The following is a 26417-nucleotide window of genomic DNA, read 5'->3' on the forward strand; positions in this document are numbered from 1 at the left end:
GGTTCCTGTCTTTCACATTTACAAATTAAGCAGCTGTAAACATTCTTGTACACGTTTTCCTGTGAACATAAATTTGTATTTCTCTTGGGCAAATCCCTAGGAGTAGGATTGCTGGGTCATATCGTCAAAATACATTTAACTTCATGAGAAACTGCCAGACTGTTTGCCAGAGTCTGTGCCACTTTATTATCTTCAAACATCAATTTATGAGCATTCCAGTTGCTCCACATCCTTGCCTACAGTTGCTGTCAGGTTAAATTTTTTTTTGTATAATTGTAGCTATTATAATATGTATATAATGGTATCTCATTGTGATCTTAATTTGTATTTCCTAATGATTAACAGTATTGAGTATGTTTTTTTGTCTGCAATTTGCCACCTATGTATCTTCTTTGGTAAAATGTCTTTCTAAATTTTTTGCCCTTTTCTAAAAAAAATGGACTGTGTTTTTTAAAGCAGTTTTAGATTCACAGAAAAATTGAGCAGAGATTTCCCATAGACTCCTTACCCCCAACTTACGCATATTCTGTCTCATTATCAGCATTCCCCACCAGAGTCATACAATTGATGAACCTACACTGACATCTTATTACCACCCAAAGTCCATAGTTTACGTAAGAGATTCGCCCTTGGTGGTATGCATTTGATGGGTTTGGACAGATGTATAATGATATGTGTATCCACCACTGAAGTATCAGAGTAGTTCACTATGCTAAAAATCCTCTATGCTGTTCCTATTCATCTCTTCCTGCACCCAAACTCCGGCTGCCACTGTTCTTTTTACCATCTCCATAGTTTTCTCTTTTCCAGAATGTCATATAGTTGGAATAATACAGTATGTAGCCTTTTCAGATTGGATCACTTAGTTAATATGCATTTAAGTTTCCTCTGTGTCTTTTCTTGGCTTGATAGTCTTTTTTTTTTTTTTTTTTTTTTTTTGCCCAGTTTCATTGAGTTAAACTCCTTAATGAGTTTTGAGAAAGTTTATATATTCTAGATCCAAGTCCTTTATCAGATGTACAAGTTGCAAGTATTTTCTCCTAGTCTGTAACTTGTTTTCTCATTCTCTTAACAGTGTCTTTTGTAGAATAAAACTTTTAAATTTTGATGAAGTCGACTTTATCAATTTTGTCTTATATGGGTCATGCTTTTGATTTTGTATCTAACATTATCTTTACGTAAATCAAGATTACAATGATTTTCTCCTAAACTTTTTTCTAGCAGTTTTATAGGTTTTTTTAAATTTTTTATTTGGGTTCATGATCCACTTTGAGTTAATTTTTTTGTGAAGTAAGTGTATAATATGGATTTTGGTTCATTTTTTTTCACACGAATATCTAATTGTTCCCAGCACCAGTTGTTGAAAAAACTTACCTTTTCTCTGTTCAATTGACTTTGAACCTTGAATTGACCACATTTGTGTAGGTATATTTCTGAACTCTGTTCTGTTCCTTTGATCTATGTGCCTATCCCTTCATCACTACTACAGTTTTGATTAATGTAGCTTTATAGGAGTCCTAAATCTTTTGTCTTTGTCCTTCGTACAACTTTGCCATTTTTAAAAATTGTTTTGGCTATTCATTCTATTGCATTTCTTGTCAGTATACACACAAATACTGGCTAGCGTTTTGAGTGAGGTTATGTAGAATATATAGATCAATTTGGGGAGAATTGATATGTTAACAATATTGAGTTTTCCAATCCATGAACATGTTAACCTCCCACTTTTCAGTATTGTCTTTGATTTCTTCCATCAGTGTTTTGTAGTTTTTAACATAGAGACTGCACCTGTTTTCTTAGAATTATAAGCTAAGATTTTTTGGTGCTAAGATAAATAGTACTTTTTGGGTAAGTTTTGATTTCCAGTTGTTCATATTTAGCATATATACCTACAGTTTTTTGTTTGTTTTGAGGTAAGCGTTTTTTTGTTTTGTTTTGTTTTGTTTTGTTTTTTTCATTTGAGCGTATATCATATGACCTTGTTATACTTATTGGTTCTAAGAGCAATTTTATCCTTTCCACTTGATGTCTTTAATCCCCTCCCCTTGCTTTGTTGGCCTGTCTAGAATTTCCAGTGTGATGCTGAATAGAAGTGATAAGAGCGGACATCTTTGCCTTGTTTCTATCTTAGGGGAGTAATATTCAGTCTTTTACTATTACTGTGTTAACTGTAGGATTTTTTGCAGATGCCCTTTATCAGGTTAAAGAAGTTAGCTCCTATTCCTAGTTTTCTGAGAGCTTGCTTTATCATGAAGGAATGTCAAATTTTGCCAAATACTTTTTCTGTATCTGTTGAGATTATCATACGGTTTTTCTTCATTAGTCTGAATATGGTGAATTATACTAATTTATTTTTGAATGTTAAACTAGCTTTGCATTCCTGTGATAAACCGTATGTTGTGTATTTTCCTTTTCTGATAATTGCTTAATTAGATTTGCTAACATTTTTGTTGAGGCATTTTACTTCTATGTTCATAAGGGATATTGATCTGCAGTTGAGTCTACTTGTAATGTTTTCATCTGGTTTTAGTATCAGGGTAATAATGCTGGCCTCACACAGGGGGAACCCTTCCCTCCTCTTCCATTTTCTGGAAGACATTGTGTAGAATTGATACTATTTCTTAAATGTTTGGTAGACTTTTCCAGGGAAACATCTGGATCTGTATTGTTAGAGATTTTTACCTGCACACTTAATTTCTTTAATTAATTTACAACCATTTAGGTTATTATTTCCTCTTGTAGTTTGTGACTTTCAAGGAATTTTTTCATTTTATCTAAGTTGTAGAATTTATGAGCATAAAGTTGTCCAGAGTATTCCCTTAGGATCCTTTTAATATCTCTGAGATCTATAATGATGTCACTGCAACCTCCACCTCCCTGATTCAAGCAATTCCCCTGCCTCAGCCTCCAAAGTGGCTGAATTTATAGGCACATGCCACCACGCCCGGCTAATTTTTTTTTTTTTTTTGTATTTTTAGTTGAGACAGGGTTTCACCATGTTGGCCGTTGGAGTTTCTCAAACTCCTGACCTTAGGCGATCCACCTGCCTCAGCCTCCTAAAGTGCTGGGATTACAGGCGTGAGTCACTGCGCCTGGCCGATGTGCCCTTTTTTTATTCCTGACACTGGTAGTGTGTATCTTCTCTCTCTCTCTCTCCCCCGCTCTCTCTCTTTCTTTCTCTCTCTCTCTCTGTCTCTCCGTGTGTGTGTGTGTGTGTGTGTGTGTGTGTGTGTGTGTGTGTGTGTGTGTGTGTGTCAGTCAGTCAGTCTGGCTATAGCTTCATTGATTTTATGAATCTTTTTAAAGAACCACCGGCCGGGCGCGGTGGCTCAAGCCTGTAATCCCAGCACTTTGGGAGGCCGAGACGGGCGGATCACGAGGTCAGGAGATCGAGACCATCCTGGCTAACACAATCAAACCCCGTCTCCACTAAAAATACAAAAAAATTAGCCGGGCGTGGTGGCGGCGCCTGTAGTCCCAGCTACTCGGGAGGCTGAGGCAGGAGAATGGCGGGAACCCGGGAGGCGGAGCTTGCAGTGAGCCGAGATCGCGCCACTGCACTCCAGCCTGGGCGACAGAGCGAGACTCCGCCTCAAAAAAAAAAAAAAAAAAAAAAAAGAACCACCTTTTGTTTCATTGATTTTTTTTTTTTCCTGCTTGTTTTCAGTCTCATAGATTTCTGATCTCTTCCTTTCTGCTTTCTTTGGCTTTGGTTTCTCAATCTTTTTCTGTTTTCTTAAGGTCGATATTTATATCGTTGATTTGAATCCTTTTTATTTTCCACTGTAAGCATTTAGTGCTCTAAATTTTTCTCTAAACACTTTTTTAGCTGTATACCATAAATTTCAAAATATTTTTCATTTTTATTCAATACAAAGTATTTTCTGATTTTGCTTGTGACTATTTCTTTGACTCATGAGTTATTAGAAGCATGTTTAATTTCCAGATATTTTGGAATTTTTCAAATATCTTTCTTTTATTAATTTCTGAGTTAATTCTGTTTTGTCAGAGAATGTATACCTGGTGTGATTTTACTTCTTTTAAATTTGTCAAAATTTGTTTTATGGCCTAGAATATAGACTATCTTGGTGAATGTTTTTTGTACATTTTAAAATAGTAGGTTTTAGCTGGGCACAGTGGCTTACTTACACCTATAATCCCAGAGCTTTGGGAGGCTGAGGCTGGAAGACTGCTTGAGGACAGCTAGAGTTTGAGGCCAGCCTGGGAAACATAGTGAGACTCTGTCTCCTCGGGAGGCTAAGGTAGGATGATTCCTTCAGCCCAGGAGTTTGAGGCTGCAGGGAGCTATGATCATCCACTGCACTCGAGCCTGGGCGACAGAGCAAGACCCTGTCTCAGTAAATAAATAAATGAACAGTAGGTGTTTGTTTGTTTGTTTGTTTCTGCTAATGTTAGGTGAAGTGCTTTATGAATGTCAGGTTTAGTTGGTTGGTATTGTTCATCTTAGTCCTTTCTGTGCTGCTGTAACAGAATATCTGAGACTGGGTAAATTATAAAGAGCAGAGATTTGTTTCTTACAGTTCTGGAGGCTGGGAAGTCCAAGGCTGAGGGTCCTGCATCTGGCAAGGGCCTTCTTGCTGCATCATTCCATGACACAGGACAGAAGGGCAAGATAATCACGCATGCAAGAGAGTAGGGTAGAGGCCCCAAATCATCCTTTTATCAGAAACCCACTCCTGAGATAACTCACCTACTCCCACCATAACAGCTTGAGAGCGCAGCCTTCATGACCTAATCACCTCGTAAGGGCCTCACCTGTCAACACTGTTGCATTGGGGATCATGTTTCTAACACATGAACTTTGGGGGACACATTCAGACCATAGCAGTGTTCAAGTATTTGCTAATTTTCTGACTACTTGTTCTATTAGTTACTGAAAGAAGAATATTGAAGTCTACAAATATAATCGTGGATTTGTCTATTTCTCCTTTAAGTTCTGTCAGTTTTGCTTCCTGTATTTTGAAGTCTTATTGTGAGGTGCAGCAGAGTCGTCTGGGATTATGGAAAACTTTGTGGAAAACTGACCCTTTTATCTTTATGTAATGCCCCTCTTTATACCTGGTATAGTATTCCTTGTTCTAAAGTCGCTTTATCTGATACTGGTATAGTCATGCCAGCTTTATTTTGTAGTGTTTTTTCATGATATATATTTTTTCATCCTTTTACATTTAATCTATGTCATTATATTTACAGTAGATTTCTTATACACAGTATAAGAAAGATTTGGGTCTTGTATTTTAGCCTGATTTGACCATTTCTTTTAATTTATATGTTTAGACCATTTATATTTTATATAATTATTGATGTGGCTGTTGAATTTAGGTCTACAATTTAATCATTTGTTTTTTGTTTATTCCCTCTGTTTCCATTCATCTCTTCCCTCTCTCTTGCTTTCTTTTGGATTACTTATTTTAAAAATGTTTTATTATAATTTAATTTCTATTATCCTTTGTGTTTGTATCTCCTGGAATATTTTTGGTGGTATCAGTATTATAGTAAACAGACCTAAGCTTTCATAGTCTATTTGAAGTTAATATTTTTGCCATGTTAAATGGCATGTAGAATATAACAAAAATATACATATATATATAAACTGTATATATATATAGTTTTGTAGTTGTTAGGCTCTACATGCCATTTAACGTGGCAAATGTATATATATAATGTATATATAGTTTATAGATACAGTTTTTATGTATATTTTTTCCTTTACTCTCCCTTTTTTTATGTTATAGTTGTCATGTGCAGTACCTCTATATACATTTAAAACTCCACAAGATGCTGCTTAAATTCTTACTTTTAACAGTCATACTTTTAAAGAACTTAAAAGTCAAAAATGATCTATTTACTGAGATGTTTGTCATTTCTATTGTTCTTCCTTTATTCCTGAACTTCCAAGTTTCCTTCTGATACTATTTCTCCTCAGCGTAGAGAATTTCCTTCAACATTTCTTTTAGAACAGATGTCTTGGCAACGAATACTGTAAATTTTCCCTGATCTGGATATGGTTATATTTCATCATCACTCCTGAATGATGTTTTTGCTGGACATAGAATTCTGATCGACACTTTAGTTTCTTTTAATCCTTTAAAGATTGTATTCTATTTCCAGATGAGAAACTTCTAATTATTCAAGTCACTATTCTTCTATGTATGGTATTTTGATATTCTCTGTTTTCAGGATTTTTTTCTTCATCTTTGCTTTTCAGCAGTTTATGACATATTTGGGAATGGTTTTCTTTGAATTTGTCTTATTTGAGGTTGGCTAAGCTTCTTGGATCTGTAACTTCATATCTTTCTACAAATTTGGGAGGTTTTCAGTCATGATTTCTTCCAATTTTTTTCTTCTCCTCATCTTTTGGGAATCGAATGACATAAATGTTAAACCTTTTGATATTTTCTTACCTGTTTTTGAGGCTCAGCTCATTTATGCCTAGTTGTTTTTCTCTCTTTTCTTCAGTTGAGATCATTTCTAGCTTCACATTCACTGACTTTTCCCTCTGTCATCTCCATTCTGCTGTTGATCTCATCCAGTTAATTTTTAATTTCAGATATTGTTTTGTTAGCCCTAAAATTTGTTTAGTTCATTTTTTTATAGTTTATATTTCACTTCTGAGAACTGCCTTTCTATTCCTTTCAATAGTGTTTACCTTCATTTCATGGACCTTAATTATAATAGTTGGTATAGAGCCTCTGACTGATAATTCTAACATCTGGTTCATCTTGCTTGGTATCTGTTGACTATTTTTTCCCCTTGGGAATTGGTGGCATTTTGCTGTTTATTTGTAAGTCACATAATTTTGGGTCCTGGACATTTTGAATGTTGTATCATGAGAGCCTGGGGATTGTTTAAATAATTGAAATCCTCAGGAGATTGTTTTTAAAAATTTCTTAAAGCATGCAGCAAACCAAGGTAGATTCAGACCATTGTTTCCCGTCCATTGGGTGATAGTTCCAATGTCAGTTAGTTTTCAAAACCTTGGTTATACTGCCTTGGATCTGTCTCATGCACATGAAGTGTGACCAGGACTTGTATCAGTTTGTACACAGAATTCAGAGATCCCCCTTTTCAGCTCCTGGTTTGGGGGTCCTTTTTCCCTGTGCTTATACCAGCTAGATGAGGGTTCTCAAGTTTTTGCTGCATGTGTCATTTATAAAGTTCCCTGGATGGTACTAATTTTATTTCAATGCTAGGAGAAAAAGAAGAAGGGGAAACATAATGGCAAGTCACCCCCATTAGGGTTGCTTCTCCAGGTTTTATTTTCTCTCTCCAATCTGCTTGCTCTTACTTTTCAGAATCCTCAGGTTACTACTACTTTTTGTGTTTTGTCCAAAGTTTTTGTTGTTATCATTGGGAGGGATGGGCATGGGCTTACTCCATCTTCGCTAGCCATGTTTTACTTTTAATTGGTATTTTAAAATATAGAAATGCAGGTTGTAAATATCTGTGGCTTAGATAGGTTGTGGCCCTTTTTGTTTTCTGTTCATGAAAGCTATTTGATATTTAAAATAATAGATACTGTAATGTAGCAGTCTCCAACCTTTTTGGCACCAGGGACTGGTTTCATGGAAGACAATTTTTCCACAGATTGGGGGGTGGGAGAGGATGCTTTTAGGATGAAACTGTATCACCTCAGATTATCAGGCATTAGTTAGATTCCCTTAAGGAACATGCAACCTAGATCCCTCACATGCGCAGTTCACAGTAGTGTTCATGTTCCTGTGATAATCTAATGCCACTGCTGATCTGACAGTAGGCAGAACTCAGACGGTAATATTTGTTCATCCGCCATTCACCTCCTGCTGTGCGGCCAGGTTCCCAACAGGCCATGGCTCAGTTCCTAACAGACCACAGACTGGTACCAGTCTGCAACCTGGGGGTTGGGGACCCCTGCCCTAATGGTATAAGCTTGTTTATTTTTAATGAGGAAGAATGTAAGCCATATCTTTTGGACAAATAAAACATAAACAGTTTTCATTCCTACCATTATTATGCATTTAACTAACAAATGATTAAAACATAAACAGACACGCACACATACGTTTCCAAAGAAGTTGTGTCATGAAAAGCTTTGGAATGCTGGTATCTGTCTTGCTTTGAAATTTAAGTAAAACTTGAACTTTTAAAATTTGTGAAATATTTGCTTGAATTTTCTACTTTGAAGAATGTAGAAAGGAATAATAAATTTATCGGACCTTAATTATTCAAATTATGAGTTATGGCTTTATTCTAAATGTATGATTGCCTTTGTTTTGAAAAACTAGGGAAATTTTGATTACAGTTTAGTAATTTTACTCATGAAGATAATACATTTAGTGATTTCAACTATATTTTTAAAATCAGTTACTGATTAAATCATTTAGGGAAGTATGTTTAAATGAATTTTAATTTTGAAAGACCTATTTTACTGGCTTTTTTTTTGCCCAAAACTATTCACATTTTACTGACATATAAATATGCATACTAATTAATAAGCATAATCAAGTTTGAAATTATAAGGAGAAGAGGAAGTTGTGTCTACTATATGCCTTAATGATTTTATTATAAAAAGTAATTTTAGAAAGTAAATCCAATTTTTGTGCAGAACCATTTAGAGTGATATATTGCAGTATCCATGTATAGAGTCTGTAAACTGGACCCTGAGATTGTATATGTTATTGGCATTTTTATCTAAAATATCATGCAAGTAAGAAGTTGATTACTATTGGCATTTGTGAAATATGAAGTATATTTTATTATGTAAGAGTATTTGGATCTTTGGTTCAAACCTTGGATCTGTTGTCCTCCTTTCCGTAAACTCTCTGTGGGATTTGTGGCTTACATTAAGGAGAATTGAGTTATAAAAATGACTGACTTGGGTCTATTTTGAAATTGTTTATAATTAACTTGATAATTTAAATAATTTAAAATTTTAAGTATAATATAAGTTACATTTTTAAATTTTAATAAATTTAAACATTTAACTTGATAACATTGGATATTTTTATAATTTTTAAAAATTTTACTTTCCTTTCCTCCTTTAAATTAGGTGCTCTGTGGATGTGTATAGTTTTAAACCCCCACTGCAAGTTGGAGCAAAAGGCCAGTTGGCTAAAACAGCTGAAGAAATGGAACAGTGTTGATGTCTGTCCGTGGGAAGACGGAAATCATGGCAGTGAATTACCCAACTTAACCAATGCTCTGCCTCAGGGTGCAAATGCCAACCAAGGTGAGTCCACCATAATGTTCTGCTCAATTTGTAGCTACTTAATTATCCGTATGTGCTTATAATAGTAACTTACAATGTATATGGGAAAATTATTTTACCAGCTTAAGAACTTACAACTCCAGTACTTAATATGTGTTGACTGTGAGTGTATGTGTGTCTGTGTGTATATTTTAAATTTAACTGAGATATTTGTATGCTTTTGTTATATTCTCAGAATATGGATGGATATAATACTTATTTTATATGTTAGTATGTTAAAATGGCCTATCAGTGATTTATTATGGACATTCTTTTCTAATTTAAAGAGATCATGGAGTAGGATGGTTAATATATTACTTTTAAAAAAACTATCAAGAGGCTTGAGGAGCTATATGTTTTTATCTTTGTTGGTCAATCCATGTTTGATCTACTGTATAATTTAGTCCCTTAAAAATTCTTAGTTTTAAAATGTAGTAAGGAAATATTTTATGACTCGATTGAAGGACATAGAATGCTGTTGACATTTTACTGGGAAATTTTTTTATTGTGAGGGGTTGTATAGCATGGTTGTCCCCACCTGCTGTAGGCTAATAGTGCCCTCCAAGTTTTGGGACAACCAAGAAATGCTCCCAGACATTTCCAAAAGAACCTCTGTCTCTCATTTCTGTCTCGTTTTTTTTTAGTTTCTCCCTTTCTATTGTACCTATGTATTCAACCCAAGTCTCTCCTATCTTTAAAAAACTTCGTTCCTTGGCCCCATTTTTCCCTTCTACCTGCTGCAGAATGTTCTCTTCCCTTTCAAAATGAAATTCTTAAGTAATTAGTTCTTGCAAATAGAAATTTTATTAACTAATTCATGACACTATTTTTGCATGATTCAGTGCATTTTTTGGGAGAAAATTGGAAAGATTTGAAAGTCACGATAGAAGCAAGGTGGGAATTAGAGAACATTAGGATTCAGAATCAAGACTACATTCTCTATGTACTAGCCACATGCAGAATTTGTACTACTAGAAATAACTGGAACAATGTGCTGAGTTTGAATGTGATGCTAGTATAGTGTTTTTAGTCTCTGCAAAGAAAGAAAATGATACATATTACTCCATAGGGACTTTTCCAATCAAAAAGAAGTTTTAGGACTTGAGAAAGACAATTGTCTGACTCTGCCTTGTCTGGAAAGATTTACCATGGGAATTCAGTATTTGAAGTCTGTCATATCTTTATTGCCCATGATGATTGTATTTAATAACTTCAAAGAAAATAAATGTATCCCACATAACCCCAGTTTTTTTCCAGGTGCTCAGAATTTTGAAGTTTAGTTGTTCAACATTTATTCTCTTCCATTGCTAGGAAAGGGTATGCCTACATCTATGTAGGTAATATCCTTAATCCCCTTCTATTTATACTATGTTTTATTCCCTACTGCTTTTGGGGACTGCTACTCAAACATTTTACATTTTACTTTTTACGTTCCATTTATTCTGTTACCCTTGATTAAGCATGAATATTTCATGGCCTTAGAAAGCTGGTAAGAAGTGGTCCAGCCTCCAAACTTAAAAAGTTCATTTCACTTACAGTTTGTCCTAGGTGATACAAAGTCAGGACCTCGTTTCTAAGGGCAGTGTTTACATCTGTTGGACCTAAAGGCACCAGGGTACCTACTTTTAGCAGAATACCCCCATCCTGCTGAGGGGCTGTCAGAAGATACATGCCTACAGAGGAGGTTTGGTGTTCATACCTGTAGTGCCTTCCCTGTATAGCTGAGCTGGCTCCCCAGGGGAGAGCTTGTGGTGGCCGGTAGAGTCCAGCAGCTGTGCCATTACAGCTGGACTGAGTGTGCACACAGTATAGGCCATGGGCAGAATTTCTTGTGTTTACACGTTAGAGTGAATGTCGGGCTTATCCAGGCTCTGCCTCTGCTGAGATAATTTATTAGAGTTAATGAATAACAACATTGCAAATTATACCCTTTGAAAGAGAATACTTTTTTTAATATACCAAAATGATAGCCAATTTTATAATTTTTTTAGTAAAAGAACTAAGAATGTCTCCTTTTTACTTTTCTTAATTTCCCAAGTTTTCCTTAATCAGCATGTATTGCTATTTTGTATACTTTATTAAAAATTCTTACAGATGTATGTATTTATAATTTAAAAAATTGATCAAGATAATTATTTCTCTTTTTTCAATCTTACTGCAAAATTGAATAACCACAGACATTCAAGATTTTAAAAGTTGACTAATTTTGATACCTAGTCAAACCAGATTTTTAATTTTATATATTTTATATCTAGCTACATACTTAATTTTATGTGTTTCCCATATTATTACAGGACTTTTCTTTTAAATTTCATTTCATGAGTATTTAGCCTTTTTTGTTGTCATTGGTTTTATTAGAGCTAACCATGTTAAAAGTCTAGTGTGTATACTCTATATTTCTCTATGCTTATACAGTCACATAGAAACATGTGAAAGGTTCAGGTATTTATTAATATTGTATAAAAGTGGAATCATGTTAACAGCTTGCTATTTGAGCCAAATCAATAGGCAGACCTCTAACTCACTCTCTTAATACATGCATAATACTAAGTTGCTCTTTTAAAGTCTCGTTTTAGTTTTAAATTTTGTTTCTATGATTTCAGCTTAACAAAATAAATGAAATTACAAAAGATACTTACATGAGGCTAAAAAACACTTATGTGAGGTTTGGACTTTGAAACATTTGATCAATTGACTGTGAGAGGTCATGGAACCAATTTCTTGCTGGGTATGGGTATATTTATTCTGCTCAGCAGAAAGCCCCAATAGATTCAAAATGTCCTTAAATGTAGGGCTTTGCCTTCTCCCTTGCAGTTTCTCTATCCATCCACCTCTAGTGAGGAGTCTGGGTGGGAGCCATAACAGATCATCATTATTTGTGCCTCTCAAATGATCTATCACACATGCATTTTGATGTGTCTACCATTCAGGTACAGATAGCTAAGTTGACCTGAGACCAAACTGAAGTAATGTCTCTTTGTTAAAGACCTGTCAAAAGCCTTTCCAAACCAGCTGAATTAGCTGAATTTGCAATAAGGATATCTGTATTTTGGTCTCCACTGTCACTGCCTGACGGTGTGACCTTGGCAAGTCACTTTACTTCCCTTGCTTTTCAGTTCCATCAGCAGAGTAAAGGGGTTGACGTAGATGAGTTCTCCAATCTCTTCTCAATTCAGTTGTCCTTTGATTTTTGTGTTTTCCCTTATGTCTGTGCTCAGCCAAAGGTCCAGTTGACAGGAAAATGAAATGTTACCAATTAAGGAAGCTCCAGATTTTGCTTCTCATTTAATTAAGTCTCAGAACAATGAGGGGTTATACTTGAACTAGGTTAAGTACACATCAATAGAAATAGTTTGTTAACCTGATTTCCAGCTGAGGATTGCTAAAGTTTGTGCCACAGTTGAAGGTAAGTTTAGAGTGGAAACCCAAGGGGTGGGTGTGCAGGTAGAATTTGAACCATATGATCCTTAGGAATTGAATAATCCCAGGAGTTGGGGTGAGAATATCCTTTATTCCCCAAACATTTCTTTTCTCCGTCAGGTCCTGAAACTTGAACCCTCTTCGGAGTGTATGGCTCTGCTCTTTTGTGATGCCCCGGCATACACTATGCTGGGGACATCACACCAGTCATGGAACCTGCCCAGGAGTCAGGAGGCAGCCTGTAGGGGCAAGGTAAGTGCGCTGGTTTGTTTTGTAGCTATGTTGTGTGGCTTTGTGAAATGTTAAATATATGCATTTATGCCCTTTGGGATATAAAGTGGTATTTAAGCATTATATCCCAAGAAGCATAATAGTTTTAATTGTGCAAAACCGCACAATATAGTTAAAAAATACAACCAAAAGCACAACCCTTATGCATATCTTTAAAGGCTGACTGCGTAATCCTGAAAGGTTCCATGGCTGGTGTCGCATCTCTTGCATAGTGTTTGTGAGAGCTGTTGATCCCATCAGGGCAGCCCACCACAGCACCTCAGAAGTGGGGAGCAGTGAGTTTTCATGTGATTTTTGTGCCGAGTGCCTCCTTTGAGTGTATTTGGCATGGAAACTAGACTTGACAATTCTTTTTGCAGGACGCCTTTAACCTTAGCTTTAATGGCTGCAGAATGTTTGTGTTTGATAAACAAGTGAGTGAATGGTGGCTCTTGGGCTGACCTGCCTCTTAGTACTTAGGATGTGAGAGTATTCACCCTTCACCCTTCTGCTTAGGGGGTGCAGGACAATGTGTGTGGGTGTGTTCATGAACATCTGGCCACAGAATGGTATGACTGATTTATTCACATGTGAATAATAGCTGACACGGCTTTCTGAATTGTGGAAAAAACAGATTCATCGAACAGGCCACATCGGACAGTGTTCACCCGAGCCATCGAGGCATGTGATCTCCACTGGCAGGATAGCCACTTGCAGCACATTATCAACAGTGACCTATACACCAACTACTGTTACCATGACGACACTGAAAACTCCCTCTTCGACTCCCGCGGGTGGCCCCTCTGGCATGGTAAGTGACCAAACCGGAAAGACATTTCCATGACTTACTTCTTTGTTTAGTTTCTATAGCATTACTGGAGTGGGAGGTGGAGAATTGAAGGATTCAATGGGAGATGGATGAATGCTTGGCAATAGGAGCTGAGTTTTTCATTCAAATCCAAGTTCAGAAATGGTTTCTTGTGTCTTTTTAATAGTATTTTGGGAGAAACATCTTACTATTAAATTCTTTTTTTATGGATATATCTGACAGTGGCAACTTTACCCCCTTGACTTTCTGTTTTAGAACATGTTCCTACAGCCTGTGCAAGAGTGGACGCATTACGTTCTCATGGGTACCCCAGAGAAGCACTGAGACTAGCAATAGCTATTGTTAATACATTAAGACGACAGCAGCAGAAACAGTTGGAAATGTTCCGAACCCAAAAAAAAGGTGAATGTGAAGGAGTTTGTTTCCATTAGAATGGGATTCTTGGTGATGACATTACTAGGTTTTGTGTTCTGGGAGAGATGGCTTTTAGAACTAGAACCATAGATGATGGCTTTACTCACCATTCATTTAAAAATATTTAATGGCTGATCTGTGAGAAATTTGGGGCATTTTTTTTCTTGGTTGAATGTTGTAAGCAAAGATTGTTTTAAAGAATCTCTCAGGTTAATTTTTTAAGGGGGAGAATTTTCTTTATCGTTTTAGTAACTATTTAGTATGTCTAAATTATTTAAAATGCATGTTAGCTAAATACCTTATTTTGTGGAAGTGCATTTTAATTCTTACAGTAAGGACACAGCCTGTGCCTGAATCCCAGCAATCCTAATGTCCCAAGTGTGTATCTTAGGCAATCAGTTGATGTCTCTGAGATTTTGAATTCTCTTCTGTGGAATGAGGCTCAGTTAGAGGGCCTATCTCTTAGAGTTGTTGAGAAGATTAAACCAAGTTAATTTCTGTAAAGCACTTAAAACAAAGCTTGGCACAATGTGTAAGCATTCTAAAACTTTTTAGCTGTAATAATTTGTACATCAAGACATGTTATTATATTTACTTAAAGTGACCAGAACAGAACTGGATTTTTCAAGTTCTGTAAATGACATTTGATGAGCTGTCAGCTGAAAGAACCCATTTAACTTCTCTTTGTCTCAGTTTATTAATCTTTGAAATTTTGAGTAATCATTACTGAGTAATAATAATTGCAAAGGATTGAATTACATGCATAAGACCCTGATCAGATAAATAAATGTATATGCTTTTTCTGATTAATCCATGCACATCTTATTCCTTCCATAGGTATAAATTTTATTTTTATGTTTCTTTAGCAGGTTTGTTTTCACTCTGTGATTTTATTTTTCATTAAGAGGCATAGTTTTAGTTGCTGGGTTTTTGTTTTTGTTGTTGTTTTGGTTATAATTTTGTTTTTAATGCTTGGGTGATTATACACATACTAGAGTACAACTAAAAATTATTAAAAGGCTAGAGGTTGGAGCAAGTATCTGTTGTAACTTTTAACAGACACTTGCACTTTAACACACTCTATATTGAAAGTATTATGAATGTAAGTTAACACCGTCACCCTACAGTGAAAAAAAGTCAAAAGTTACATTTGAACCAAAGAAAGGGGAAGCTCAGATGGGATTAGAATGTGAGAGCTCCAATAGTCATGACTTTGTCCAGTTCGTCATGTTCTTCATATCATCACTGGTGTGTGCAAAATACATTGCTAGGTACTTTGGAAAATTTTTCTGAAATCCTTCTTCCTCCAACACATACACAGCCTATGGTGAAAGGAATTTATTTCTGAATAGTATAAAAGATAATATTCAAACAAAGAGTGCAGCACTTGTTATACTGTGCAAAAAGAAAGCCAGTTCATGATGATCATCTGATTTTTTAAAAAAATCATACTATACATTTTATGAATAATTGTTGATTTTTTAAATTTGTTTAAAATGTAATAAAATAGGAAAGTGTAAAAGTGTTAATTCCGAACTAATGTTCCTAAACTTACATTTGGGTAAGTTACAAAGTATGTTAACTTAGACTCCTTTGATTGTCTTTGAGAGAATTCTGTAACCTTTAGGTCTAGGCCATTCTTAGACCCGTTTCTCTTTTACCTTGCAAGCTATGAAAACTTTTATTCCCAACCATTCTTGAGTATTACTAGGATTACATATCTATACCTGTGTCTTTCCCAACTTTTATTTTTGGTAATTGTTTTTCCATATTTAAAAAAAAGGCTTTTCATAGCTGTTACAAGTCTAAAGTACCATAACAGTTACTTGTTATGGGCCAAGTTTAGTAAATGGAATATCTTATACATTTCCAAAACTGTTTGGCATGATATGTTAGCTTATTGATTCTGAAAAAAAAGATTTGTTTGATTTATTTTTGATTCCTCATATTTCCTCAGTTTCCATCACTTGACAATATATTTGTTTACATAAGCCCAGCATTTCCCTTAGCCCCATCCATATATATATTTTTAAGCAAACATATTTATTTGATTGTTTCCAGGAGTAGTACTCATGTTCCTTTTTTCCTACTAATTATGTTTATGAAAGCCAGCAACAGAAACTGAAGAGAAGGACCTTTTCAAGGCATCTAGGAATCAACTTAAATTTCAATACATTGTGCCAAGCCATTCTTCCTCTTTTTTTTTTTTTTTTTTTTTGAGATGGAGTCTCGCCCTGTCCCCCAGGCTGGAGTGCAGTGACACAGTCATGGCTTACTGCAGCCTCCGCCTCCTGGGTTCAAGCGATTCTCCTGCCTCAGCCTCCTGAGTAGCTGGGGTTACAGGCACCCACCCCCACGGCCAGCTAATTTTTATATTTTTAGTAGAGACGGAGTGTCACCATTTTGGCCAGGCTGGTCACGAACTCCTGACCTCAGGTGATCCGCCCGCCTCAGCCTCCCAGAGTGCTGGGATTATAGGCGTGAGCCACCACGTCGGCCTGTTTTTCATTTTTATGTACTGATGGTTGATTGCTTAAAACCAGAAGACTTGTGAAGGAATGTTGGATTCATGGAATGACTCTTCAGATATTTACACGGCAATATTTTTCTTGTACATTTTATATTGTATGTAAATTTTATTATGTTTTCCTTTAAGAAGGAGCTGCTAAAATTAGCCGGTCATGATGGCCCTTGGCTGTAAATCCCAGCTACTCGGGGCTGAGGCAGGAAAATCTCTTGAACCCAGGAGGCAGAGGTTGCAGTGAGCCGAGATCGCGCCATTGCACTCTAGACAGGGCAACAAGAGTGAAACTCCATCTCAAAAATGAGAAAAGAATGAGCTACTATTATTTATTACTTTAGTATCTAAGTAACACTTAGATGTAAAATATTGCATTATTTACAACAATGGAATATATCTTAAACATAGCTTTTTCTTCCTCAGCATTCTACAGTTTAACTTGAAAGTGTTAATATTCTGTGAAGAAAATGAAAAGGATTTATTTCATTCAAATTATATATAATCGTCTGTTATCATTCCCCTTTATGGCAAAGGTTGTCTCTTAAATGGCTTACAGATTCACACTAGGGAAGACTTTCAGAGGGTGATAGGGGGTAATTTAAGGATATTCATGTGGGAATACAAGTCTAACCCAAGCTACAGCTGCCTTCAAGTCCTCAATTTACATGACCCAGTTAACACTGATTTAGAGAGGTGTCTTCTGCGTGTCGTGGTAGAATTACCCATTGATCATTCCCGTGGGACTTCTTAGTCCTCTCTAATGCCCCCTCCTAGGGAAGTGGGGGAGTTGTTCCTAACTTCTCACAAGAAAATTTGGAATTCATTTTTCCCTATACAACATAATTTAATAGTGTAAGTAATAATGTTAACTTGGTAACCTAGACACATGAATTAAATAGATGTTTGGGAGCTGTCCTGGGAATTCAGTACCATTTATATTGACTTACAGATGAACGTTTAGAACTCAAAATAGTTGACAAGTTGGGGATTATGGTACCCTTTGATTGGTGTCTTAATTAAAGGGGAATTTCCAACAGAATTCAGAACTGATTTATCAGGATGCTGCTTTGAAATGGTAAAGCCTCTGTTCTCCCCACTTCTTTCCCTTCATCTCCCTTCTACTCCCCCATCTCTCAATTCCCTTTTCTTACACAGAGCTACCCCATAAAAGCATAACCTCGATAACCAATCTGGAGGGCTGGGTTGGACATCCCCTGGACCCTGTGGGCACTCTCTTCAGTAGCCTTATGGAAGCCTGCCGCATTGATGATGAGAACCTCTCTGGGTTCTCAGATTTTACAGGTAAAGCCATTGACATTTGTCTCATGTGCTTTTCTTTTTCTAAACCCTGAATGGCAGTAGTCATTGTTTTTCTTTACGTTATGTTTTATGGAATCATATAGTGAACAGTGCCTTTGGTTAGCAAGAGAGCAAGAAAATGGGTACTCTCATGCTTTCGCAGGCTGCTGCAAAACTGGGAAAAAATCCTTAGAGTTGATAGTTGGCAGCATGTGTCGAGGATCTGAAAAATATTTATTCTCTTCTCACCAGTGATTCTGCATCTAAGAATGTATCCACATTTATGACTGCTTCCTAGCATAAAGGTATAAAATAAAGATGTACATCTTAGCATTTAGAACTAGAACATCTAGTTTAGGTGCTTTTCCAATTTGTCTTTGCTTTGAAAGTGACTTGTCACTTAAATATTGTAGTCTACTTTAAGGGGGAGTATTAAATGTCGTTTAAAACTGTTTTATATCACACATTCCTTGAAAGCTGTGTTTTGAGATTTCACTTTGGCCCATTGAAACTTAATACTCTTGCCTCAAAAGACTGCCCGAGGGCAGTGGGTGGAGGTAAGGCAGGGAGTAAGGATGTCTGTTTGTTGCTTCCATGGCTAGGTGAGCTCAGGTCTTGCCCCTTCATAATTTCCCCTGTGATAGTTGCCTTCATGGACTGTGGGTAACCCAAACACTGTCAGGAGGGTGAAAGGCATGAGTCTGAATTCGCTTTCCTTAAGAGTCTGATGGTTGAAGTTTGTTATAATTTATAATAGAAGCACTTTAATGGAGACAAGAGAATGTTCAAAGAATCATTTTTTTGTGTGATAACTGATGACTCTTGGATAATAAAAAGGACCTTGAAATTGGGTTACATATGTTGTGTTCCCCACTGTCTTTATTATGGACACTTTTTGAATGCCAGGATTTAAAAAGTGGTGAGTGCAAGTCATTGTGTAATTTTACTATTGTGTAATTAAATTTTGTTTTTCTCAAGTATTCTTAGTTCATATTTTCTTAGATTTATAGTTTTCTTTGGTGATTTGTTTTCAAGGCAGAAAAGTATTTGTAATGTTATATCACCCAAAATATAAACATTTAATCATTCATGGTCATTTTTAAAAAGATACTGGAAGACTGCACTTTAGCCTAAAAAACATGCTTTCTGGCTTTCTCAGCATTAGTCATAATTCATTTGCTAGTACTGGGAAGTATAAATATTTGTACTTATTGTATCATCTGCAAAAGTAGTTTCTGAACTCTGATTTCTTTTGTGGCATTTTGCAGAGAATATGGGACAGTGCAAATCTCTGGAATACCAGCATCTACCTGCACACAAATTCTTAGAAGAAGGGGAATCCTATTTAACACTGGCTGTGGAAGTAGCCCTGATAGGGCTGGGACAGCAGCGTATCATGCCTGATGGGCTGTACACACAAGAGAAAGTTTGCCGGAATGAGGAGCAGCTCATTTCTAAGCTTCAGGAAATTGAATTGGATGACACACTGGTGAAAATTTTTCGCAAGCAAGCAGTCTTCCTATTAGAAGGTAGTCTGATACAGAAGTTTTCCACTTATTTAGCCAAGTTGACTTAGGGGCTAATCTTTCTTATGTTAAGAGTACTATCTGAATGCATTTAATATGGTTGTTATCCTGATTGCTATAGTCATGGGGTGTCGAAGACATGTTCGCTGTCTAAAAAATAGTGTCACTGAATAAAAAAGCGTGGATGTTTAGATTTGTATCATTTGATTTAGGTGATTATATATGATAGCCTATTACAAAATAGCCACATTTAATTCCTCAAACCTGGAAAAGGACCAATTTCATTTAGACTGTGTTGTTCCTGAGATAAATTCAATTTTGATATTTAGGGCGTTATTATTGGCAGCCATGTTCCTGTTTCCTTGATCAATTAAATAATAAAACAGTAATTGGCTGTCCTTCCTCCAAATTATTGGCAGTTACATGACACCTGGGTTTTGAATATGTCATATGCACATGCTAACAAAGGACTGAAGGCTGCGGGAGTGAATTTCTACCGCACCGACTAGTTAATCCAGAGGATTCATTAGGCACAGATTCATCAAGGAAAAAGTTTCATAGAATCTCTGAGGCATGGTCTAATTTCCTTCTTCTCATAAGGTTAAGTTTTAAAGGGCCTAACAAATTTTGGCTGACACTATTTTTCAGATTTTTTTTCCCTCTAAAAAGATAAGTGTAATTAGTGTGGTAGTGTAATCTTTTGTGCAAATTTAGGTAGTGTCTATTGCTTCTGTCTCTCAAGTACATGTGTGTTATTAGTGTGTAATGGGATTCTCTGTGATTGATAGGCTCATAAAGTATGTTATATTCATCTTCTGTTCAGAACTACTACATACAGGGAAGGATTTAGATTTTCAGCACCCCTTTTATTTGTCCAAAGCAAAAGATCTACTTAAAAGAAAACATTTTCTTCAAACATATTATACTTTTATATGTTTTAGAAATACATTTTAAAGGGAAAATGCTCTTCAGGTAAACCTTCTTAATAGCGTGCTTAATTTTGGTAAAAATTCCTAATAGCAATTTTTTGAAGCACTCTCGTGAACCTTTTTTTTTCCCTGTAAGGATAAAAAGTCCATCCTGACAAATTTCAAGAGTGATCCTGGGCCAGGCGCGGTGGCTCAAGCCTGTAATCCCAGCACTTTGGGAGGCCAAGATGGGCGGATCACAAGGTCAGGAGATCGAGACCATCCTGGCTAACACGGTGAAACCCCGTCTCTACTAAAAAATACAAAAAAGACTAGCTGGGCGAGGTGGCTGTCGCCTGTAGTCCCAGCTACACGGGAGGCTGAGGCAGGAGAATGGCGTAAACCTGGGAGGCGGAGCTTGCAGTGAGCTGAGATCAAGCCACTGCACTCCAGCCCGGGCGACAGAGCAAGACTCCGTCTCAAAAAAAAAAAAAAAAAAAAGAGTGATCCTGATTCTTCAATTTACTGTTTTCTTTCAGTTTTCTCCCATATAATTCCTTTTGCTATAAGCAATGTCATTAGTCACAAACATTTTTTAAATGCTGCCTGTCACTGGCTATACTGACTAACTTTTGATTTCCCTTTTACTGAAGTTTAGAAGGAAGATCTGTGATTTTCAAAGTTGATAGTGTATGGTGTTTATATTTACCTTCCTAAATGTGTCTCTATGTTCATTTTTCATGAATATTTTTGAACTTTGCCCTAGTCTTGATTAGTCCATCCCGCCTGTCAAACATTTTTATGAGTACTGTGCCTGAGAAGGAGCACTGTTGACTCGTCTCTGCCTCTTCTCCTTTCCTGGCCCTGCAAGGCCCACAAAGAGTGAATAGGTGCAGGACAGGAGGCAGTCCAAGGCGGGGAAGCCACAGGGCCATTACTGTAAATGCTAGAAGATTGAGAACTCCATGACTGAATTGACTACACGAGGGCACCAAGTTCTTCATGCAGTTATACTCTTTGCAAATGTCAGAGGCAAATTAGTTAGCAGGCCCAGATATCTGGAAAGAGGAAGCAGTAACCCAGTATTGTTACTAGTATTCATCTCTCCTGGCCACAATATTGGATAGATAAATTAGCATATTGAACAAGCACCTCTGGGGAAACTTGGTGCCAAATGTCAAGTTGTCATTATTCAGTAGTACACTAGAGTCCAGGAATTACACTAATTATTAATACACAAATAATTATTGGATACCTGACTAAATGTTTTACTTGTTGGGTGGTATCATAGCAAAAAATTAATTATGTATCCTGAATCTCCTGAATAGTACAAAAAGGTAACTTGGTGGTTTAAAGGGAAACAGTGAAAGAAAATGGAGGAGAAATGAAGACTATGGCTAATCTATAGATTTGCTATAATTAGTCCTTAAGTAAAATAGAGTTAGTGTCTTAGATTGGGCTGCCATAATAAAATACCACAGATTGTGTGGCTTAAATAACAGAAGTGTATTTCTCACAGTTCTGAAGGCTGGGAAGTTTAAGATCATGCTGCCAGCCTCATCTTTGGCTTCCGATGAGGACACTCTTCCTAGCTTGAAGACCAGCTATCTTTTCTCTGTGTCTTCATGTCACGGAGAGATCAAGCTCTCCAGTGTCTCTTCTTACAAGGACACTAATCCTGTTGGATCAGGGTCCCACCCTTATGACCTCATTTTACTTTAATGCAGGCCCCAACTCCAGATGCAATTACACTGGGGCTGGGGGCTTCCACATGTGAATTTTGGGAAGACATATATATTTAGTCTGTAACAGTTAATAACTTAAATAATGTAGCCTTGCTGTATGAACAAAAGGTGCAATCATAATGCTATATGAACTTTTGAAGAATATCAAATCACTAAAACATTTAAAATTAAAGATTAATGGATTTGGAAAAATTAGAGATTTAGATTAGATGTTAGTTTAGGTGAAAAAATTTGTATGATTTTTAAAGTACTTAATAATTCAAAAATACAAAAAACTGAACTGAATTAAAAAATAACCTCCATTAAAATGATCTGGAATATAATGTGCTCATAACCAAACACCAGTTCAGGAACTGCTTTTACCATTTTTTTCTTCTGAAGTGCATTTCTTGCATTCTAAACTCTTCACCACACTGATTTTTCTCATGGAAAACAAATACAGCATGTCCTCTGAGCAGTGGTGTCATGGTTCATAATTCTAGAAATCATGAAACAGATGTTACCCGAAGGTGACATGGAAACTAATTTATTAAACACTTTACAGTAACTAAACCTCAGAGTACCTTAGTGCAAAGTGGTTGAACTAACCACTGTGGTTTCCTTTCAGAATTTATTTTAAAAGTCTGTGTTGCCCTTCTCAAAGCAGCATTCAAGGAGCACACAGGGGAAGTCAGCTCTGCCACCATGCCTGTCAGAATTTACTAAGAAATGAACTTTGACAGCTGAAGTGTAATTTTGCTTTTAAAATTGGCTTTCGGGAGCCTAAAGAATAGTAGATTTCCAGTTACTTTATTTTTTTTCTTGTGCCTAGAGCATTTATCAAATGGGTAACTATTCTTTTTATTAACAATCACTTTCTAGGAATTAATATCTGTTACTACTCATTAGAGGCAACAATGTGTATAGTTAGAGAGTTGTGGTTCAGAATCTTCCCACACCTCTCACCCCTGAACAGAGCACCATTTTCTGGAAACGTGGCATATTTGTGCCCATAACCCTTCTTGGGTCCAGGGGTAGGTTCCGTAGTTAGGCTGTGGCGTCATCTGTGCATTTGCAAATCAAGATGCTCCGATGCCACACATTGAGAGAGGATGTTGCTCAAATGCAGCGAGGTTTTATGCTATAGAGGGTTCCTTTCTCTGAGGCACTTGTATTGTGAATGCTCTGTGCCCCTTGAGTTCTGGGTTTTTCATTTAGCTGTGGGACAGTTAGGGGTTTGTTTATGAGGTGAAATCTGTAAGGGATACTATACCCTGAAGAATCTTTTTTGATTAAGAATTGTATTCCTTTCTATGCCATTTACATGAAATTCTTAACTAGATTAGTTTGTATATGTTGTAACTTTATGTGACATTTTAAAAATACGCTTTACAAGAAGTGTTAGTTCATTTTTTAGGAATGTAAAATGTGTATGCTCTCTTCCCACAGCCGGACCATATAGTGGTTTAGGCGAAATAATCCATCGGGAGAGCGTTCCAATGCACACATTTGCCAAGTATCTCTTCACCTCTCTCCTACCTCACGATGCTGAACTGGCATACAAAATTGCACTGAGAGCAATGCGGTACGTATTCACAGCCCAGCTGGGCAGAGGCAGGCCACATTCCCACTGGGAAGCATGGCTGTTAACTGACTTACTCCTTCATGTTTCTTGTAGACAGCAGAAAAGCTAAAGAAACTATTTATTTATGCTTTCTGGATTGTTGTTGAGGTGATTTGCTTGTTGGCTTGTTTTGCTTCTGTATAAAGTAAGGGAAGAATTATCCTTGCTGCTATCAGACTCAAGGACACCGTGGCTTTTTCCTACTTTTTCTTGAAGCACAATTCAGGCCAAGTTTAATCACAAAACAGCAACAGTTGAAACCTTCATAAATAATTAATTGTTTTGAAAAAAACTGATTTTTGAAACAGTCATAAATAATAAATATACTTGATTGAATATAATTGAAGGAGATCTTCACACCTGCTGTAATTCCACATTCCATCAGTAGTGCAGGAAAGCAACTCCCTGTATTACCAAGGCACATCTGTAATCACGGGGGCTGAGAGAAGGTGGGACGTGCATTTAGCAGTGAAGGAGTCACTATTTGGGGTCCTCGAGGCTCTGCCTGCCTCTCTTCTGACTGCTTCCATCTCCTCATTGGTCCCTCCTTTTCAGCAATAACAATTGGAATATGTTGTTCTCTACCACCCACCTTTTTATTTCTACATTCTTTTAAAAGTTTTTCACCTAATAATTATTTTTATCACAGATTTGTTCAAGGTGAATATTTTAATGAGTTCAAGATTATATTTTAATCTTACATATGACCTTTAAATTTTAAGGACCTAAAAGGAACATCCATCTTTCTTAAAACATCAACATTTTCTTTTTCCTTTAAAAAAATTAATAAAACACTCCTATGCTTCTAATGGAAAGTACAGATTAGACATCCTTATAATCACCTAAGGACAAGCCATGTTATAGACCTAAAAGCTTGTGTGTGCTGATTAATAGTTTGATCTCAAGAAGCTTTTCATCAAAGATTCTATGTCTGTAATCAGTGAAGTAGATTCTAAAACAAACCCTTACCTATAAATTACCAGTGTCCCCAAAGTCACTCTGTTCTGAAAGTATTGAGTGTAGCTTACGTCTATCAGGACGCCTCTTTTTTTATGCAGTGATAAGGATGTGTGTATGTGTCTCTGTGTATTCCTATGTGTCAGTGTGTTTTAAGGCTGACATCCTGTAATTTGACATGCTTTCCTTGGCAATATGGAATCTTACTAACTTACTAGAGAATCTGCCTAAGTATTCTTTTTTCTATTTTTAAAATACCAAAAAATAAGTCAATAACAAACATCAGCAAAAGTCCCCCACCAAATTACATTATACCACTTGGTTTATGTTTTAGAGCATGATTTTATAATAAGTGAGTTCCTATTTTCATTTTGGAAGCTGAAATGGAAGCTGTCTTATGAAGACATATGCTCAGCTCTATACTTACTCAAATCTTAGGAATTCTAATCTTGTTTTAAAGGGAAGATGTTAATGTTATGATGCCACCAGATGCTGTTGCTACTACCCCTGGCAAAGTTTAAGGGTAAAATAGCATGAAGTTTCTGTGTGGTTCTGGCTTATGTAATGGTATGTGCCAGGCAGAAAGGCTTGCTTTTCTAACACTCACAAACTCATTTATATTTGTCCTTGGTTGCTGCCAAGGCAGTTTCTTCATGGGGAATACTAGCAGGGTACAGGGGAATTTTTTTCCAGTTTCTCTCTTCTATCTGCCACTACTATCCTGCCAGAGGTCTGCCATGGAAGGCAGGTAGTGTACCCCACCAGGTATTGCAAGGCGGTCCGGGGAACAGGAAGGAAAAGAGAGATGTAGCTCGCTTGCTTCTTAGTCCTTCTGGAAGGGGAAGGCCGAGGAAGGTCATCTTCGGCTCTCATTTTCTCATCTTCCCAGGGATGTTGATTAGTTTCTCCTACAGTAAGTCTGGCAAGACCTGCCTGTGAATACGAGGATATTCCTGAGTTTTATACAAAAGCTAAACAGCAACCCTGCCAATATTCTTACTACTTAACTGCCTACCTTGCCACCTTCTCTACCACTAACATCTTTTTGTTCCTAGATAAAAGGAGAAGAGAATGAGCCATTTGGCTTACCAGACAATAATTGCTCTTGGGTGGGGCCCTGAGGCCAGCATCACTCCCAGACCCAGCTGACTCTCCTTGGTCTCCAGCTCTTATCTTATTTCATAGTTCTTAACACTGGTGTACTTGAATGAAGGCCAGCATTTTGATGGTTGTAAATAAATTATTTCAGTTTTAGGTACTCTACTAATCTTTTTGGGACTTTTAGAAGAGATTACTAAATATGTGCTTTGTTGTTAGAAATTTTTTCATCAGCATATTTTTTTTATTTGTTTTGAGACAGGGTTTTGTTCTGTTTCCCAGGCGAGAGTGCAGTGGTGTAATCGTGGCTCCCAGGCTGTTGATCCTCCCATCTCAGCCTCCCAAGTAGCTGGGATTACAGGCGCATGCCACCATACCCAACTAATTTATTTTTTATAGAAACAGGGTTTTGTCATGACAGTATATTCTTAACAAAAAATCAGAAATCACTCTGAATTTATGCAAAACTGTCAAGGGACAGACACTTAGGTGGCATTTATCTTCTCTAATATGGTTGGTAGAACATAGTCTAATATCAAATATCTGGAGTCATAAGAAACTAATTGTGCAGAAAGTATGA

At 36.6% G+C, this 26417-nt stretch overlaps 1 protein-coding gene across 1 annotated transcript in view; it reads left to right on the plus strand.

Annotated features, from left to right (window-relative positions):
- Positions 1-26417, plus strand: part of ZSWIM6 (zinc finger SWIM-type containing 6) — a 215330-nt gene that overhangs the window by 181000 nt on the left and 7913 nt on the right. The window contains exons 5-10 of the mRNA XM_028849453.2: positions 9050-9229; positions 13572-13748; positions 14022-14168; positions 17857-18003; positions 19269-19529; positions 23608-23743. Coding sequence (XP_028705286.2) covers positions 9050-9229; positions 13572-13748; positions 14022-14168; positions 17857-18003; positions 19269-19529; positions 23608-23743 — 1048 coding nt within the window. The remainder of the gene's footprint in view (positions 1-9049; positions 9230-13571; positions 13749-14021; positions 14169-17856; positions 18004-19268; positions 19530-23607; positions 23744-26417) is intronic.

The sequence above is a fragment of the Macaca mulatta genome, chromosome 6 (assembly GCF_049350105.2).
Source record: "Macaca mulatta isolate MMU2019108-1 chromosome 6, T2T-MMU8v2.0, whole genome shotgun sequence".
In the NCBI taxonomy this organism is placed as follows: domain Eukaryota; kingdom Metazoa; phylum Chordata; class Mammalia; order Primates; family Cercopithecidae; genus Macaca; species Macaca mulatta.